We start from the raw sequence: 18,856 nt of genomic DNA on the forward strand, positions 1-18,856 counted from the left end.
ACCTGGTTTTCTCCAACCCAAGTAAGTGCGAAGAAATAGCCAAGCAATTTACTCTACTTCACGTGCAGCACACCGCTGGGATCAACCATATCTCATTTAGTCATATGATCTGGGGGTATCAATGCATTTGAAAAGACGCTATAAACTATGGGACACATCAGAAGTGTTGTAAAAAGACATAAAGATCAGCGTTTGCGCCTAAACCGGAATCGCAGCTCCTCATCACTGTCGGAGTCACGAACTTCTCGAGGCCGTTTCTGGGTGCGACTGCGTGAGAGCGCAGGTTGTGGATCGGGGGTAGGCTCGGGACTGACAGACAGAGCCACTGAACGTTGTGACCTCGAAAAAGTGCGGTCACTTGGAGGGGCCGTGGGCTGATCCTCTTGGTCCATCGGCTCTTCATTCGCAGGCGCCTTGTGACTAGTAACCCACTGGTGCTCACCAATACCCAAGTCCTTTCTCGTCACTTCTTCCAAGGGAACGATAACACTTTGCACTCGTTGGCGTGCATGGCGCGGCTCTCCCTTTCGCCGAAACCGCTTGAAATTCTTTCGGCCATTCCATTGGTCATCCCATCGATCATTGCCGAGATCCTCTCGGGAGACTTTCTCGCGCATGGGAATCTCCATTTCTTCGACGATGGCTAGATTCCGCAAATTCTCGATATTGCTATCTTGGGAAAGATGGGCATCTTCTTCGGCCTTTCTTTGTTGCTCTTCCTCGTCGCGGTGCCTTCGTGCGGCTTCTCGAATGTCTAGCTTCGCACGCTTCGGCTTCGGAGCAGCTTCCGGTTCCACATGTGCAGGTCGACTATGACGACCTTGATCCATCTCTTCTCGCCGCCTCTTCATCGCCCGTGCGCCAGGCAGTAGATCTGTGACCACGTCTTCTTCTGCCTCTTCCACCTTTTCCAGCGGCTCGGTTCTTTGACAGGGTTCGGACTCATACTCCATCACCGGAGTATCATTGGTATCATCATCGGGCGTGTACACGGGTATGGAAGCCATATCAAAGCCGTCATCAAATGCCTTCATCTTGCTTACAAACTTGCGCACCCGAGGAGCTTTGCGTTTTGAAAGGCCCATTGACGTGGACTCTTGCGCAGGAGCAATCGGTGGTGAAGGTAGAAGGGGATTGTTAGGAACTAGTTGCGGCTGGGGCTCCGCTGGAGTTGCGACAATTGATGTTTGACTCGATCCTTCCTCACGTGGAAGCGGGCGACAAAGTGGAGAGGCGTCATTACCCAGAATAGCATCTAGGAACTCCCTCTGTTCAATCACACGCCGATCAATCATTAAAGCGACCTCATTGCCCAACTCAATGGACCAAGTTTCATGTTCCCCTTTGGATCGGAATCGCACAAGCACGACTTTTCCGGGTCCATCATCTCCAATGTCACCGCTTTTTTGGCCGGCGGCCTCTCTCATGAATTTGACGATCTCGGCTGCTGTAGTAGCCCCATCTTGTATTTTATAAAACAGGGCCTTGCCTTGTCCATTATTGATGGCCGCTTGCAAATTCTCGAATTGAGTGGCATCCCCAAACACAAAGGTGTAGCCTTCGAAAACGCTTATGCGGGTTGGATTGGGCGCAAAGGCAGCTGCCGGACGAGTAACAGGTTCGTTACCCGGGGGTGGAAGATAATCTTTCTCATCTGGCCATGCAGCATCAAAATCGGTCTCGAGCGGGGATAAGGCCTCGTCGTTCTCAAAGTCAGCGGGGGTGGTGGCATAGACCAAAGCGTCAATGTAAGAATCATTGACAATTGCTTTTCCATTGGTTAATGCCTGGAGACCCTTGGCTGTATTCCGTTTACTCTGGACAACATGGGTGGTCTGATCCACGATATATGGGATGATGGTCTTGATATCCAGGTCTTCTAATTTAGAGCGGATTTTGGCAAGGGGGTCTTCCACTCTCATTTCCTTGGAAGAGAAAGAGAAGCTAAAAACCACTGGTTGCCATCTTATCCTGTGAATGAAAGGTGTATCAGACCAAGTTTCCGCATAGATCGGCATGGTGAATACGGACCGAAGAGGATGGCCATAGCGACCTAGTTGAATGATGTGCTCATCACCACTCAATACGCGGTCACCACCTTGTATTTGTTCTCCATCCACAAGAGTACCCTTCTTTGAGTTCAAATCAGTCACGGTGACTTTGGTTCGTGCGTGTGGACGAGTCTGTGTTTCTGTCAGTCGGTAGGGCCGTCGAGGTTGGATAGATTATCGTACTCCATCGCGAGGAATGACGCGAGATACTTCAATTGTGAGGTGTTTGCGGGAGATTGTATTGGCAGTCTTCACATTTTCGGAGATAGCGCGGTGTGCTGGCCAATGTTAGTTGATATCTTCTTGTCATCGTGGGAAGCTTGACATACCGCCATCTTGCGGGGGTCGGCCAAATAGATACTTCTTCCCGGGCCGCAACCAGACACGCTTCCCTGATCATGGTGTCAGCAATACTCTGAATATCATACCAATAGAATGTCTCATATCTAACCATCCAGGAAGTCGCCCGTTGAATCCAGGATCCACATGGAGAGGGTGTTGCTAAAGATCCCAAGAGTCAACCGTGAGAGAAGTTGCACGTGAAACGAAACGCGTGGGCACGTGATCAGGCGTCAGTGCCGGTCGTTGCCTGAACTATACTCTTTTCTCTGATTCACACAGTTATCAACCTTCACCTCATGGGCAAGTGCTGATCATGGAGTCCCCTGGTGGACCTGTCAAAGACACGAAGCCGGATTCGGCACAGGGGGAAGAGAATAGCGACACTTTGAAATACCAACTACTCGGGCCCTCTTTAACCAAAGCGGGTCAAGATGCGGTTGATCAGCAAAAGGTCTGGATTGACTGGTACGCTTGATGACTGAAACCTGCTTGCTAAGAGAAACGTGATAGGTATCTGAAATTATTTACGAAGCATCTAAAGGCTCCAAATTTTTCAACCATGAGCAAGACCGCGATCGGAATTTAACCGTCAAAATTGAGCGGATTCTTAAAGAAAAAGCTCATCTTGAAAAATTGGATCTCAGTCAGGACTTACGACGGGCAGATGAATACCTGGCCGAGTTAGAATTGACTCGAGATCTCTCTCAATACGTCATCCATGTCGACTGCGATGCATTTTTCGCCGCCGTCGAGGAACTGGACCGGCCGGAGTTGAAAACGGTCCCCATGGCCGTGGGCAAAGGTGTTCTAACCACTTGCAATTACTTGGCTCGGAAATTTGGAGTTCGCAGTGGAATGGCGTCTTTTGTGGCTAAAAAGCTTTGTCCTCAACTGATTCTTCTTCCAATGAACTATGACAAATATACGGCGAAAGCGAAGGAGATCCGCGAGATCATGGCCCAGTACGATCCGCTATTTGAGAGCGCCAGCATTGATGAGGCTTATTTAAACATCACTGCCTACTGTGCTGAGAACGAGCTGGATCCGGAGGAAACTGTCCAACAAATGCGCGCTGAGATCCTGCAGACTACCAAGGTGTCTGTATCAGCCGGAATTGCCGCAAATGCGAAAATCGCTAAGATTGCATCTAATAAAAACAAGCCCAACGGCCAATTCCGGGTTCCGAATGATCGGGCTGCTATCATGGAGTTCATGCGAGAATTGCCCACACGCAAGGTCAATGGAGTAGGCCGGGTCTTTGAACGAGAATTAGGCTCCATCGGCATTGAAACCTGCGGTGATATCTATCAACACCGCGCACTCCTGACCAGGTTGTTTGGTGAAAAGGCGTTTCAATTCCTTGCCCAGTGTTATCTGGGTTTGGGCCGAACAAAGATTGAGCCGGTTGAAACCCATGAGCGAAAAAGCGTGGGAACTGAGACCACCTTCCACGAAATTGGGGACAAGGGTGAGATTCGCGCCAAACTAGACTGGGTTTCACGGGAACTGGAAGGGGACCTGGCGCGCACACAGTTCAAGGGTCGAACGCTGGTTCTCAAAGTGAAATTACACACGTTTGAGGTATTGACCCGTCAAACAGCTGTATCTCGGGCCATCTCGCAGGCCAAAGATCTGTATAATTTTGCACTACCCATGCTAGCCAAGTTAGAGAAAGAAATTCCTGGAATGAAGTTGCGATTGCTTGGTCTACGTTGCACGAACTTGGTCAGCACCAAGAGAGCTGGCATCAACTTCTTTGGTGCCGCAGCTGTGCAGGCCAGACCTATCTCAGCAGAGAGACTCGACATGAAAGCTGCTGATCATGAAATCACGGCCGAGGAGGCCTTTGAGGGTGCCGCTCGACAAGAAATCCAGGATGAAATGAACGATTTGGAGCAACTCAGTCAAGAAGCAGCTATTCTCCCTGATGCTACTGTGCCAACTGAACCTCCGCCAGCTCAGTGGGACTGCCCAATATGCGGCCGAGCTCAAACAGCCGATGATCGGGTCTTTAATGATCATGTGGACTTCTGTCTCTCCCGACAAACCATTCGTGAAGCCATTCAGGATTCTTCCGAAACCCCGGAAGAAACGACTGTCCATTCAAATCGAAAGCGGAAACCAACATCCCAGGCATCTTCCTCTGATGTCGACCCTCGGCAGAGACGTCTGTTCTTTCATTGAATCCATAATTTCAGACGGACGTCAGTCATAGATTGATCTGCACTAGTTGCAGTTTCACAAGATACACCCCTGCCAACAACGATACCCGATTAAAATATCTTCAAACTGCGTTCAGCTAATCTCCTGTGAAATATTTCACTGATGGAGCTATAAACACTCGGTGACTTGCTATGTTCTCCCTTTTGTGCATGGTCGCGCGGTCTTGCCAGCCGGGACCGACCGGCCAATTGGATGATCAAGTGGAGCATCAGGATACCGAACCCCATCCCAGGACCCATGCATAAGGGGTCACGTCAACCGAAAGAATTACCAAGTCACTGGAAACAGACACTTGAATATCTATACCCCATATTGATTGAAATTCAAAACAATCTACTTTATTTTTATTGACGCTCTAAGCCATAATGAACTTAGTGGAATTCTTGATGCGGTGAAGACTGGGCGTGACTAAACCCGTTCGGGGCCCAATGTTTTTCTATTGATCCCACCATCTCCACCACTACACCATCTTTAAATCACCCCTTCCTTCACATCAGGCCACTAAGCGAGTCTGAATATCACACACGTCAATCACAGACTTGGTGGGCCGGTGCCATCATGCTTCATTGCTCGCGGTCGCAATGCCATCTCTTGCACCCGCGCAACTATGACCTCCGATAAACAAAACAACGGCTACTCCGCCAAACCATTTACGCCCACACTCAGTGCGGCCTTTCACCGCTCCAACAAGTCTCCCCTGACTCCGAAATTAGCCAGTCCCAGTCCAGGCCATCCTGCTTCTCGCCGTCTCGCCAATCCTGACCATGCTCATCCCTATTCGACTCCATCCAAGGAGGACCTGCCCGCTGCCACTCCGAGCTACCTCGGTGTCAATGTCACCCCTCGCTCGGGATCTCGAAATACTCGCCGCGATGTCGGGTTCCCATCCCCAACAAATACTCCTCCCCTCTCGTCTCCACAGACTCCATACGCCCAACCCACGGTAGGCCTGGGCCTCAATGGTGTACGACGGGAACGCAGTCCGGCTCGTGGGGTGAAGTTAGAGCAATCGAGCAGCTTGAGGGCAAAGACACTCAGAGCAGAAGGACAGCAAGTGTCCCGTCCAAACTCCTTTACCGATATGGCCGCTGGCTCGCCCATGTTTTTTCATGCCACCGAATCACGATCGTCCAATTCCTCCGATGTTGAACTGTCTCGTCCGAAACAGGGGAAGATGCCACCAGCCTCGAGTTTCATGTACGCCAATGGGGATCAAGAACGACACTCGTCACCAGAAGGATCCTACGTCACAACTGCCTCTTCGCGCCGGTCGGGGGGACTCCCTCGGGTTGCTCCTACCACCAGACAAGGTCCTTCTCCCGCTCCGCGCCTGAAATCCCCTCGTGTTTCAGACGCAACGTCTCCGCTTATCGACACCCAGAGCAATTCTAGTCCGAACCTAGATCAGACTGTTGAGGGCCTTTTACCACGATTCGGCTCTCCCCCAAGCATCGTATCAGATGGACCGCAAGTCCTTTCCATCGGGAAACACCGAAAGTCGTCCAGCATGGACTCCTCTAGTCAAACACATCACCCGATGTCGCAACGAAATGGAATCCATGCTAGCCCAGTTATTATGCCCAATATTCAAACACACCACGCCGAAGGTCCCGCCCCTGTCTTATCCGACCAGGTCCCGCCACTTCGCCCCCGTCTCTTCAGTAACGGTTCCTCCGTCTCCACTGACCCATATCAGTCCAGGCCTATGAGCCCTGGGAAATCAGAGAGTGGGGAAGTTGCTCTGAATGCTCGAACGGAACGAAAAATCATGGATTTGGAAATCAGCAACTCTTCTCTACTTGCTATCAACCGAACCCTGGAGCGAGAAATGCGCAAGCAAAACGCGGAACTTCGCCGGTTCCGGCGCTTAAGTCGCTCTGGTCGCCTATCCATGGCTCCTTCTACTCGCTCCTTTTCTGGCACGGCGCTGTCAGTAACGAGTGAACTGGAAGAAGGCACCAGTGAACTTTCTTCTTCACGATCTCACGATGAAATGTCCGATTTCAGCGACGAAGACTCTGTTGCAGATGACGGGGTCGTCAGTCCCGACACCCTTGCTGATCATGATGCAAAGCATCGTGCTCATGATGAGAAACGATTTATGCTCGATCTATCTCGGCACCAGGAGTTCCTGGTGGACAGCCAGAAATTAAATCAGAGCCTCAAACGATGTCTCGGATGGACTGAAGAGCTGATCAAGGAAGGCCAGAAGGCCCTTGAGTACCATGTGCATGTCCAGGATGTGGCTATAGGCGGCCGCGTCCTATCTCCAGAGGAGTTGGGCGAGGTCGGCGAAAGTGGGCGATCTCTTCTCAGCCCATCGGCCCACTACGGCTCTTTTGTGGCCCCGGAATTACCGTTTGATGATTCTACCTTAACCGACCCAGCTTCACTCCCTTTACCATCGTCTCCTGGCGGGACCGATTAATTTTCTAATTCTCTCATTTCACATCTTTCGTTCGCAAAATACCCCTATCTCATACAACATTTTTGAGACTTGTTATGCCTTATCTTGATATAACGCCTCCCCGCATGCATTCTGTCCTGGTTCTTCTCTCTTTCCGGATACACCCTTTTGTTCTGCGCGTTGACCGTCGGCGCTTTTCTTTCTTTGGCTTGATATATCCATCATTGAAGCTGGGTGATAGATCTGGCCCTGATATAGTCGGCCACCTATTGTTTTGATATTTGTGATAGATACCCGATGTTCCATTCTTGTCCGATTATGTGCTGTTGAGTCTAGATGCCTGTGATACTTATCGAATAACCATACGATAGACAATTATCTTGTATGATTGGTAATGGAAACAACAACCTCAAAATCTTTGTTTGTCACTACTGAACCCAGATCTGTAGTTACCATCCAATCATCGAAGGCAAACATAATTATGAAAATGGACATTGGCCCGTTCGCTGCATCCGAATACTCTCCTTGATCAACTCCAACTCCTTGCGCCCCTTGCCTTTGAAGTACTTGGGACCCAGATCCGGGGTATAGTACCCCTGGGGATAGTACTTGTCCCCACCATCTCCAGGCAAGGGCTGTCCCAGGGCCCGCTTGAACAACGCCACGGGACCCCAGCGATTCCAAATCGTGGGCTGCACATAGAACGGTGCGCCTTCGTAGAATAACACGAAATTCCGACCATTCTCATTTGGTTCTTCGGTAAAGACATCCAGGCGCATGAAGGTTGGCCTTGGGAGAGCCACATAGCGTAGGTACAGTCTGCGCAACTGGAGCATTGATCCAAAGAGCGCGGCGAAAAAAGCCGGGGGCCGATCAAGCCTGGCATGTCAGTGGTTAGCATATATGTTTTGCATCAGAGGGGCACATGTATACATCATCGCATTCCGAAGCCCGTCGTCCATCAGGCAACAAGCAAAATACACACCCAACGGCTTCATAAATACCGGCAGGTTATATACCATCACATCAATCGTCTTATCCGCAATCTCCTTGTTCCGTGGATGTGGTTTCATATGCTGGGCCTCATACGCCCGACTCCAGATACTGACCTCTTCCAACCAGTGGATCCCATCCCGAAACCCAAGGTTCCCGGACGGCAATATAGCATAACTGATATCCAGTGCATCACCAAGACTCTTCCAATATGTCCCGACTGCACAGCGCTCCATCTCAGTCATCTCGCGCCACTCATACAACTTGACGAAACGGATAGGCTCCGTCGCAAAGAGGCTCAATGTGTACAACATATCGTCTTCGAGAATCTTCCCATTTGCGCGATATCCCTTGTGCAGGAACTTGGTTCGGGCGATGGCAGTCTGAGCACGTTCGGAATTGGGGTCAAAGGCCATGAATTCACCTATCAGTGTTCCGGTGTCGGCGTAGCGTTTGAATGAAGTTGCCGAGTCAGAGAACTGCGAGGTCTTTAGTAGCAGAGTTGATATGGTTGGAATGCCATATGTCTGGCGGGTATATCCCTAATTAGCTTCTTGTGAATGTCCACTTGGGGCTGTAGGGATGCTTACTCGGAAAAGAGCGAATTGGAGGGATTTAAGGACGATGAAGGGAAATTCCATCTGGAGAATTGTTTTCTGGATTGCCCAGGCGTCGTGGTTGGTCATCTTCCTCATTGAATCCCGGGTTTGGTAGGGGTATTTCTTGTGCAGGGCGCTGCGTCGGCGAAAGCGGATTGATGATACTAGGACAAGATATGCAGTGATTGCTGCTAAGCTACAAAGGAGTTTCTGCTGGGGTGTTGCCTCAGCTAAGGCTTCGATCAGAGCGTGGCTCCTCATGGTTGATGTATCTTAAACTCCACGCTATCATTTGGGGTACCCAGACAGGTACCAAAATTGGAAGACGTACATGCTTGGAATGACTTAATATTTATGCTTGCCCAGAGATTTCTTGGAAAACAAATGATCTGCACCTTTTGCGTAGAATCCAATGTTGGGATGTATATTCCGCTTCATTGTGATGATCGCTCCGCCTGAAATGTCAGACTAGAAGAGTTTCCGTATCGTACGAGCCCGTCCAAGATCGCGCGGACCGAGGAAGATCAAGAACCCCGCGTTGGCACGCCGGCCACTGCAATGAGAAGAGATGCATGGCAAACCACGAGCATAACCCAACACGTTCCATATGTGAAACTCGCTGGTAGTGGCGTGAGTATCCACTCTAGCCGAGGAGCGGATAGTTTAATCGCATTTGTTAAGCATGCATGGTAAGTGGACGAAATCTACACGGTAATACACGGCAACTCGGAGAGCAGCGCACCGAGATCATACGATTCATGAAGACCGAGGGATCGACTGAGATGATTGGTGAAACCGGTTCCCCCGCATCACATGTACTGTAATGCCATGTGAAAAGCACGAATATACTCATATCACACATCAGATATCAAATATCAGAGAATTTGGGAGATTGGTTTTGATTTCCAACCATGACAGTCATGTACCTCGTAAAGCTCTCGACTCTAAGCAGTAAGTAACTTGATCCCATTCGCAACTTGCATCTGGTCTGCGCCAACCACTTCCGTGACTTTCTCTCCTCCCTTGAAAAACATAAAAGTAGGCATCGCCCGAACATTCAGTTCTTGCGCCACATCATCTGCCTTGTCGACGTCGACCTTGTAGAATTTGATGTGGGGGTTTTCATTGCTCCACTGCTCGATCAAGGGCGCGATAGCCTTGCAGGGGCCACACCACTCAGCGAAGCAATCGAGAACGACGAGATCTTGGGAGTTGAGGATCTTCTCGAGGAAGTCAGGTAGACTGGTGTCTCGTTAGGGGTGTGGTGACGGGAAAGGGCTATGTCTTACTTTTTGATCTCGTGGATGGGCATAATGAAGATTGTTATTCTGATCACGCAAAGCTTGAATGATGGATTGAATGGAGGTGAAATAAGAGTGTACGCGGAGCTGGGAGGTTAGGTGAAATAAGTTGGAGAAAGTTGGAGAAAGTGGAGTGAGGTGATGTTGATCAAGGTGGGACGGGCTGACGTGACGACATTGACTTTGCGTTGATTGGTGTTCATCTACATCTCACCACCTGGCACCACATTACTTCGAATCATTATCGTCGACACATCTGTTGAAAGTATCAAATCAAACGTCAATCTTATTTATCATTCCATGATCAACTAGACGGACCCACCATGCAGCAACATTGTTGACTGAAGGTAGTTTATGCCTGCTCCATGATATAAGGGATCCCAGTCAATTTGTACGCCCGCTCACTTAGCACAGGGTCATTCACCGGTCTATCCCGATTATGAGGATCATCCACTCCATCTCTTTGAGCAACATTGGACCCGGTGTGTTTCGCATTCGGCCAGTGGGTCGTTCCAACGCGACGTTCAAAGGCTTCCTTCTTTCGCAGTAAATCGCCCTGCGTGGCGTCGGCAACGGGCATGAAGCAAGTATAGATAGCGAATCGAGGCTGGTGATCCTTGGGACTCAAGTTATAGTGCGGAGTGCGCGAATCCCACAGAAGCAGATCGCCTGGCTCAGCACACACTTTCTCCCACTTGCAGCCATGGTCCTCCAGCCACTTCATGCCTCGCTCGGTGAAGCCGTACCACTCCGGTGTCCAAGCTGTAATACGCGCTTCGTCGGCCATGTCATGATGGAATCGCTCGGATAGGAGATGTCCGCCTGATTCCTGGGTTAGCTAGGACTTTGGGTCCGTCTAGGGTGTCCATCTCTACCTCGACAAACGATCAAGCCACCATCATCCGGTCCGTTGGGCAATAGGTTGACAAGTCCTTGCATGCAGCGGAATCCATGCTTCATGGGATCCTGATCCTGGTGTGGCCAGGGCTTGTTGGAAGCGATATCTGTCCGACTTTTAAGCGTCAGACACGCACAGTCATCATGTTTCGAACGGGGATATTACTTAGGAAACTGGAAGTTGATCGCGTCGAAAGACACAATCAAGTCTTCATCATCATAGATCTTCTCAAATGCGTCAACCACACCTGGCTCGCTGCGAACATCCCATACAAAGCTCTCATGGGAGAGACCATAGTGGAGACACATTCCTTTCTCATTGATCATGGGAAGTTTGTCTTTGTGTACCGTGGCAGGGTCATTGCGATCGAAACCCAACTGACTACCGGGCGTCAGTATCTACAAAGAACCTAGGAGGCTGTAGACTTACAAATCTTCTAGCCAGGAGTACATCGCGTCGGCATATGTCAGAGCTTTCTCCCGGGCAATGGCTCCTTTGACAACAGCAAAGCCATCCCGAGTTAGGTCGTCACGGAAATCACCGAATTTTTGATCGGTCCCATCCATACGCATCCGACCGGAGCCGTGGTTGTTTTGGTTGACCTGCGTCTGAGTAAAAGTCACAGTGGTAGACATGTTTAAAATTGTACTGTACCGGTGAATCTGAGGTTTTGTATCTGAAGGGTTCGTAAGACTGTTTATAACCTGTGCTGATTAGAGGAAGACTAGAACTGCATGCATCCCCGGAAAGCTCCACAAGTGGCTATTGCCAGTCATGTTATCCATAATTCGCGCCAATATTCTAACTTGTTGCCCAGTGGCCTATGGTTCGGAAAGTGGGGGAGTGGGGGTGGAGGTGGAGGACTAGCCGTCGTCCCCATGATCATCATGCTGGATCGTTGGAGACAATAGTGTCTTGAGCTGCCAGTCAATGAGCTTCACTTCCTAGCTCGCTTACTGGACAAGATGTCATTTCACATTATCATTGTGGGTGGTGGGATTGCCGGCTTTGCCGCAGCCATTGCTCTGCGCGGACCCAATAGACGTATCACTATATTGGAACAATCAAACTTGAATAAAGAAATTGGAGCTTTGATTTCTTTTCAGCCAAATGCATTGAGGATTCTCCAATCAACTTGGAGCTTGGATTTACGTGATGCACGGCCATTGGTGGATGAAGGATTCCGTATCTACAACACCGAAGGTCGATTGGTCAACAACGTTCCACTACTGAAGAAGACGAGATACGGAGGAGATCGTCTGTTATTCCACCGGCGCGATGTCCATGATGTCCTTGAAATCAGCAGTGACTTCCCCGTCTTCTGGCCTTGTCGGCGGTTCTGTGGAAATTCGGAGTGCATCGAGAGTGATCAAATGCGATGAGCACCAAGGAACGGTGACACTTGAGGATGGCAATGTTTTCCAGGGTGACTTGGTCATTAGAGCAGATGGAATGTCGGTGACTGTCTTTCTCCAATTCACTATAACAATATAAATACATACACAGTCGCAGTATTGTCCGCAAGCATCTCCTGCAGGACTCGCGTCCGATGCCAACCGGGCTATCAGGTGAGTTAAATAGTCCTGGTATCAAATAACCACTTACTGGCGCTGACACTCTTCTTAGCTTATCGTCTAATGGTGTGCCACTATTCGAGAAATGTCATTATAGCTAACTTTGACAGATCCCTACCAATGCCCTTGAGAAATACGAACCGGAGTTCTGCTCAAAGATCAACCATTGGGATCCATTCACGTCTATGATAGTGGCTCATGACTGTCGGTTAATCATGGGACCTGGTAGACAGGGAGAGGTATACGGAGTTGTTGCACTCGTGGCAGATGGTAAAAACTACCATCTAGCTTTACACGTTTGAACTAACCAGCATAGAACAAATGAAGGAGGATCCGAACTCCAATCAATTCTGGGTTTCTGAGGGGAATTTGGACAAGATGCTGGAGACCTTCTCTGAACATCCTACTTGGGTCACAAATATTTTCAAGTAAGACTGCTTCATACCGACCTTGCCTGCGAGAAGATTCTCACAAATGACAGACACTCGGCAAATTTCGGTCCATGGCAGCTGCATGATTTGGTGAGGCTGTTCCGGTGTCATACTTTCTCTACTTCTTCAATAAATTACTAGGATCCACTCAAGAAATGGCATCCTGGCCGCATCATCCTCATTGGCGACGCTGCACATGCCATGTTGCCTACTCAAGGACAAGGTGCTAGCCAGGCGATCGAGGATGCCGAGGCATTGGGCGCTTTCTTCGAGAATGTTTCGGAGCCACCGTCAACGAAAGCTCTCATCAAGATCCTTGAAGTGAGAATAGTCATGGAAGTCCGAAAAAGATACAGACTTACAAGTTCAGGAAATCTTTCAAGCGCAATATTCCCGTGCTAGCCGAATCCAAGCGTTTAGTCGACAAGCTGCGAAGCCTGCAGCGATAGAGGGCGACAAGACCGTGACCATGTACAGAATTTGAACGAAATTCCTTACGGATCAAGCTGACGCCGATTAGGAGCCCCGCCGAATTCATGGACTTTAATTGCATGTACCGAGGCGCTAAAGCATGGAAGAACCAAATGGATGCCACCGAGTCGGAATGAATCGTAGGACCATGCCGTACCTAATTGGCTGTGAAACTTAGACATCCTTTGCAATTCCACTTTATAAAATGATAGTGACATTGTTATCTTCATCCCATCAAGTCAAATGACTCAAGCGTCCCGGTCAAAGCGCAGCCCCACCATGCGCATCTAGATTATGGGGAAAGTGGCCCGCATCTTGGACGGTTCCCGACGCGTTCTCTGCATAAATGGCAACGCTCGTCCTCTTCAGACTGTATCGCCATGTCGGACAGTCCCCAGATACCACGACGTTCCCCACGTAAGACTACCGCTAGTCATCGATGCCTCCACTGCGACAAGGCTTATGAGCGGCCGGATCATCTTGCACGTCATTTAGATTCTCGTAAGGCCCCAATTTAGCGATTGAGATTTCAGATAAGCTAAACTTTTGAATGCAAGATCGCAACCAGCGTGTTTACCAGTGCCAGGTCTGCCAACGCGGATTCAATCGCCGGTAGAGTTGATCGGCCCAGATTGAAGTATTCTCCGCTGAACGCCAACAGGGATGTCTTACAACGGCACCAAGCGGTGCATGAAAAAGAGATCTCGGACGGTAAATCTTCCCTTCCTCGCCATAAAGAGCGCGCAATCGAGGCTTGCGAAGCCTGCGCGTCAGCAAAGCTGAGTTGCGATAACGAAAGGCCTTGCAATGTATGCTACCAAGTATATGTGACTTGGTTGAAACGCTCCGCTGATTACCTTGCAGCGATGTCGGCTGAAACAGATCGATTGTGTTGCCAGGCCATCCAGACTACCACGTCGGAACCAGCGAGGATTGATATCCCATCTTTCTTTACCAGTATACTGTCCCCGAGAATTTACACATCAAATGACGAGTTCATTTGAAGTCTCTGCGTTGACAGCAACTCCAGAGTCCGACCATTCAGGATTCAGCGCCCCTCCGCCTGCCTACACTGGAAGCATTCATGATAGATACGATCCATCTCTTACTACTCGACCGGAAATGACACTAGATAACTTTCTCCCGGCAGACCCGGAGCCAGTGCATTCTTATGCAACTCTTAATCAGTTCCCTGCTTTCTTTGAACAAGTCATGCTCCCTACCCTAGGAACGGATAACGGGCTTCAAGGGACCCAGCAACCCCGCGCCTTTGACTTTATGCAAGATATCGACTTTACTTTATCAGAGAATGATGTTTTCGGCACCAATTTCATCCCTGATCTAGACAAGATTTTAGACATGGCTGGGCCTTTTTCCGATGTGGACAAACAGCAGTCATCACTCGATGATGTAGAATCCGCAAGCCAGCGTGCTGCGGCTTTTCAAAAATCTCTCTGGTGAGTTCCGGTTGACAATCTCCCTTCTTCAGGTCTGTACAGTTCAATGACAGATTGCGACAGGCTATGGATACCGGAGAAGAATCAGCACGGGTTTAGTGAAGAGCGAAGGATCCCGCTACGCGATAGCGACAGTATCCCATCGACACACCAGACCCGCCTTGATGCGCTTAAAATCCCCGGTAGGCTTTCAAATCAAGCACGAGACGAGATATTCAAATTGGTACTGCGAACTGCTGGCTCTCGGCTTTCTGTTTCCGCTTTCCCATCGTCCGAATACCTTGACACTCTCATTAAGGTTGGAATTGGGAAAAGAGTTGAGACGGACGCATGGATTCATCTATACACATTTTTTGACCAGCAATATCAACAGCTGCGCCCAGAACTTTTAACTGCGCTGGTAGCAGCAGGGTGTGTTTGCTGCGGTGTGCCCTCGATCAGCAAAACGGGGATTATTCTTCAAGAGATCACTAGGGTCGGCCTGGCGCAGTTAGTATGTGGTCTCATCTGCCATCTGTAGGATTCATATTGACTAATTCTTCAGGTTGAAGAGGATAACAGCGTTCTACGTGATCTTCAGTATTTGCAGGCATCCATGTTATGGTTGGATATCGGGATCTCATGTGGATATACACGCAAAATGCAAATTGCTGAGAGCTATTTACAGCCACTCTGCACGGTGATTACACGCCTCCGGTTTACTATGGAAGCCCGGGCTAACTTATTAGGCTCTTCGGCGTGCGGCTGCTTTTGACAGATCAACATACTCTTTGATTACGCCTTATTCTCATGGCGACGACGAGGCATCCTTACAGCGCGCGTGGCATGGTTGGGTGCGCCAAGAGTCACTCAAGAGGTGTTTTCTTCAAAGCCCGCTTGGAATATATGGAATATATTGGTTTGCTAACGATTACTGTAGACTTGTTTATCATATTTTCGGTCACGATGTCGAAGTTGCTCTATCCATGAACCGACCTGTGATTACATCGTACACGGAATTTACATTACCCCTTCCTGCCGCCCGAGATCTATGGCTAGCCCCAACTGCTGCTGCATGGAGAGACATATGGAGAAATCACTATAGATCCACTGGCTTCTCCGAATTTAATCTATGCGACCTCCTCTCGGATCCATCTCTTCTTCATCACATTGCATCCGAACTTGATTGCGGCATCGCAAAATCGGCCCTCCTGCAGGGGCTTGCACTTCAAGTATGGGAGTTCTGCCAGCAAAAGCGTTTATCGGGATCTCGCGCCAGCACTCTGTTATGGCTGCAAAGTAGACAAGAAGACCTGTTAGACCCCCTCTGGCTTTGTAACCGAGACTTACTGATTTTGTGACCTCAAGTTACGCGACCCTCAAATCAATACAGGAGGACTCACCAGATTCGCCACCAGTGACTGTCTTAATGAATGAGTTTGCCTTGATGTACCTCCATATCGACATTGACGCGATCCAGCGATTTGTCGGCAAAATGGGGGAGCAGGAAGCTCGCCGTGCATACCCCGGCCTACGGGAGTGGAGCCGCACCAAGGGGGCTCGTGTCGCTATCTGGCATGCGGGTCAAGTTCTCCGAGCTGCGCGTACGGTGTTGGCTTGGCAACTTCGTGGATTTGACTCTCTGTCCATCTATCATGCTTCCTTGGTCCTTTGGGTCTACGGATTATTGCAGTGTGGGGAGAAAGGAATGGAAGCACACACTCCTATGAGTGAGACTGATACGACACCAAATATTGCTCTGGACGGAAGAGAGGACCATTTGACTAGAGCTTTCCTGAGTCGAGGCATAGGTCGGCCTGGGTTGACAATGCATCAAGATCGTGGTTCGCATGCTTTTTGTGAGTTAAGTCGGCCTCGATCTGTGATGGCTATTGCGCGCCAAGTGTTTGAAGGAAACTGCCCTCTTCCTTTACCAGACGATATTTTGCCGCCCATGATCCAGAATCTTTGTTCGCTTATTGAGGACTTGGGGAATCTCCCATAATGCTAGCCAGATAGCTTCGTGATAATCAACCAATAGGAATCCATCTTGCTGTGTCGGGATGTGGAGGATCCACCCCCACAGGGAACTATCACGGTCAGCGGGGGAAGACCCATTGAGGTCAAGATCGCGTAGGCCGAATGGGAATGGTCTTGTCTGGATCTTTGCATTGACTCCCCCACACTGTTTCAATGACGGTGCTTTAGGACAGAAAAGGCGCAGTGTCGCCAACTTTTTTATTTTCTTTTCTTCCGGAGCTGCTGCGGGTCGAAAACACACCAGCACCATGTCTGTTGTAGACCGGAAAATTAACATTGAGCTTGTAGAGGATATTCAGCCTCCCCAGACACAGAAAGATGATATTCTGGTTGACGCTGCAGGAAGTATCCAGCGACTGCCCGTGCCCAGCAATGATTCTAACGATCCTCTGAATTTCACAATTTGGGAGAAGGCCGGTGTGATTGTCAGCTGCTGCTGGTTTTGTGAGAGACTTCATCCCCTGTGAAGCGCATGGTGTCTAACCTCCAATTAGCGATCATGTCCCTCTCTGTGGTTGGTGGTCTGGGGGCCATTCTTGGTGCCTTCATAGAGATGTACGGCGCTGAGGGCGTTAGCACAACTCACACAGTCTGGCTGAGCACGTTCCCTTCATTATTTGTCGGCGTTGGTAAGAAGGCCCCGGGAACTCCACATTTTATGGCTTTTAACAATAGCAGGGAACTATTTAATCCTTCCTTTGGGTCTCATCTATGGTCGCAGGTTTGCGGCAATCTTGTCAATTCTTGTCAATTTCGCTGCAACTATTGGGTGCGCAGTATCCCAGAACTTCCAACAACATTTCTCTCTGCGTATCATACAAGGATTGGCGACAGGGGCCACCGAGTCCGTAAGTCACCTTTCATTGAAGTGACATGCATTGAATATTTACCTATATCACAGCTTCTTCCATTAATGCTCTCCGAAGTGACGTTTATCCATCAACGAGGATTGGTCTTCGGTCTATACTGGACAACTCAGAACGTTGTAACCAGCTGCTTGAACCTCGCTAGCTCATATGAGGTTGTGGCCCTTGGATGGCGATGGTTCTACTGGGTATATGTTATTGCGATCGGCGTTGGCCTCGTCTTGGTTGTGTTTGGTTGTTTTGAAACCAAATATCAGCGTCGTACACAATTTCTTGATGGACAGGTCGTCGTGACAGATCAATTTGGTATAACGCAGGTTTTCACTGCGGCGGAGGCCCAAGGCTATCTGCAATCACTAGATGCGGACGATGACATGAATATCCCGGACGAGGCACGACCTAAGAAGTCATACCCTCAGATGCTGAAGCTGTGGCAGGCGCCTGCGAAGAATCCCGTTCGAACAGTTCTCATGACCTGGCTCCATATGTTTGAGGCATTTACTTCCCCGGGTATTTTATACGCTACACTGTTGGCATCGGTGGTTCTGGGTTGCTCTATAGGAATGTCGCTAACGTATGATACTGTGCTCCAAAGCTACGGCTGGCCTGCCAAAAATGTGGGCTTGATCAATCTAGGAGGAGTATTTGGTGGCTTTGGAGGCATGTTATATGCCGGTATATTTGGTGACTGGTATGTTTTGCACATGGCCAAGCGCTCTGGTGGTGTCCATACTCCAGAGCACCGACTGATTCTATTGATCATCCCTGGAATCCTCATCGTCATCTCCCTTCTCCTTTATGGCTTCACTGCAGGTGGTGGCTGTACTTGGGGTGGGCCTTTCATGGGTTGGACCATTCTTCAAGTTGCTTTTGTTTCGGTCTTGATTCTTTCTACATCCTTTGCGGCTGAGGCATGGGAGAAGAATCCTGGACCTGCCCTTGTAGCTGTTGTTGGCACCAAGAATATCATCGCCTTTGGCATCAGCTATGGGCTAATTCCAATGGTTGCAAAGTACAGCTACCCGACTGCTATGGGTATTCTCACTGCTGTCACAGCTGGTGTTTTTCTCCTGGGAGTTCCTGTGTACCTTTTCAATCCTGCCGTAAGTGACCCGCCTTCAACCATAAATCTCAAGGTTGGCTTTCCTAATGAACGCAGTGGCGTCGGTACATACAGAGGCGAGAATCCTCGAAGCCAACACTATGATCGGATGGATTTGGTGG

At 49.5% G+C, this 18,856-nt stretch overlaps 9 protein-coding genes across 9 annotated transcripts; 5 read left to right on the top strand and 4 right to left on the bottom strand.

Moving 5' to 3' along the window:
* Window positions 1-185: 185 nt before the first annotated feature.
* On the bottom strand, window positions 186-2,539 carry N7503_002927 (DNA damage response protein RcaA; the record flags this gene model as incomplete). The annotated part of the gene is made up of 5 exons (XM_057062474.1): window positions 186-1,971; window positions 2,032-2,183; window positions 2,235-2,329; window positions 2,381-2,443; window positions 2,503-2,539. 5 exons carry the CDS (start codon window positions 2,537-2,539, stop codon window positions 186-188), a joined length of 2,133 nt encoding a protein of 710 aa, XP_056926436.1.
* Window positions 2,540-2,706: 167 nt separating this feature from the next.
* On the top strand, window positions 2,707-4,577 carry N7503_002928 (uncharacterized protein; the record flags this gene model as incomplete). The annotated part of the gene is made up of 2 exons (XM_057062475.1): window positions 2,707-2,844; window positions 2,904-4,577. 2 exons carry the CDS (start codon window positions 2,707-2,709, stop codon window positions 4,575-4,577), a joined length of 1,812 nt encoding a protein of 603 aa, XP_056926437.1.
* A 646-nt stretch (window positions 4,578-5,223) lies between these two features.
* Window positions 5,224-7,044, top strand: N7503_002929 (uncharacterized protein; the record flags this gene model as incomplete). Its single annotated transcript, XM_057062476.1, has 1 exon — window positions 5,224-7,044. The coding sequence occupies one exon, from the start codon at window positions 5,224-5,226 to the stop codon at window positions 7,042-7,044; it is 1,821 nt and encodes a 606-aa protein (XP_056926438.1).
* Window positions 7,045-7,502: 458 nt separating this feature from the next.
* On the bottom strand, window positions 7,503-8,876 carry N7503_002930 (uncharacterized protein; the record flags this gene model as incomplete). Its single annotated transcript, XM_057062477.1, has 3 exons — window positions 7,503-7,902; window positions 7,957-8,543; window positions 8,607-8,876. 3 exons carry the CDS (start codon window positions 8,874-8,876, stop codon window positions 7,503-7,505), a joined length of 1,257 nt encoding a protein of 418 aa, XP_056926439.1.
* A 683-nt stretch (window positions 8,877-9,559) lies between these two features.
* On the bottom strand, window positions 9,560-9,927 carry N7503_002931 (thioredoxin family protein; the record flags this gene model as incomplete). Its single annotated transcript, XM_057062478.1, has 2 exons — window positions 9,560-9,857; window positions 9,905-9,927. The coding sequence occupies 2 exons, from the start codon at window positions 9,925-9,927 to the stop codon at window positions 9,560-9,562; spliced, it is 321 nt and encodes a 106-aa protein (XP_056926440.1).
* A 341-nt stretch (window positions 9,928-10,268) lies between these two features.
* On the bottom strand, window positions 10,269-11,449 carry N7503_002932 (uncharacterized protein; the record flags this gene model as incomplete). The annotated part of the gene is made up of 4 exons (XM_057062479.1): window positions 10,269-10,738; window positions 10,792-10,928; window positions 10,980-11,195; window positions 11,244-11,449. The coding sequence occupies 4 exons, from the start codon at window positions 11,447-11,449 to the stop codon at window positions 10,269-10,271; spliced, it is 1,029 nt and encodes a 342-aa protein (XP_056926441.1).
* A 643-nt stretch (window positions 11,450-12,092) lies between these two features.
* Window positions 12,093-13,427, top strand: N7503_002933 (uncharacterized protein; the record flags this gene model as incomplete). The annotated part of the gene is made up of 9 exons (XM_057062480.1): window positions 12,093-12,268; window positions 12,321-12,382; window positions 12,441-12,454; window positions 12,499-12,658; window positions 12,705-12,816; window positions 12,870-12,909; window positions 12,961-13,140; window positions 13,190-13,290; window positions 13,340-13,427. 9 exons carry the CDS (start codon window positions 12,093-12,095, stop codon window positions 13,425-13,427), a joined length of 933 nt encoding a protein of 310 aa, XP_056926442.1.
* An 850-nt stretch (window positions 13,428-14,277) lies between these two features.
* N7503_002934 (uncharacterized protein) lies at window positions 14,278-16,731 on the top strand (the record flags this gene model as incomplete). Its single annotated transcript, XM_057062481.1, has 6 exons — window positions 14,278-14,747; window positions 14,811-15,240; window positions 15,292-15,426; window positions 15,476-15,603; window positions 15,667-16,041; window positions 16,095-16,731. The coding sequence occupies 6 exons, from the start codon at window positions 14,278-14,280 to the stop codon at window positions 16,729-16,731; spliced, it is 2,175 nt and encodes a 724-aa protein (XP_056926443.1).
* A 283-nt stretch (window positions 16,732-17,014) lies between these two features.
* Window positions 17,015-18,839, top strand: N7503_002935 (uncharacterized protein; the record flags this gene model as incomplete). The annotated part of the gene is made up of 5 exons (XM_057062482.1): window positions 17,015-17,210; window positions 17,261-17,395; window positions 17,445-17,614; window positions 17,668-18,735; window positions 18,792-18,839. 5 exons carry the CDS (start codon window positions 17,015-17,017, stop codon window positions 18,837-18,839), a joined length of 1,617 nt encoding a protein of 538 aa, XP_056926444.1.
* Window positions 18,840-18,856: the final 17 nt, after the last annotated feature.

The sequence above is a fragment of the Penicillium pulvis genome (genome assembly GCF_028828015.1).
Source record: "Penicillium pulvis strain IBT 33274 chromosome Unknown contig_12_segment0_segment0, whole genome shotgun sequence".
Classification (NCBI taxonomy): Eukaryota; Fungi; Ascomycota; class Eurotiomycetes; order Eurotiales; family Aspergillaceae; genus Penicillium; species Penicillium pulvis.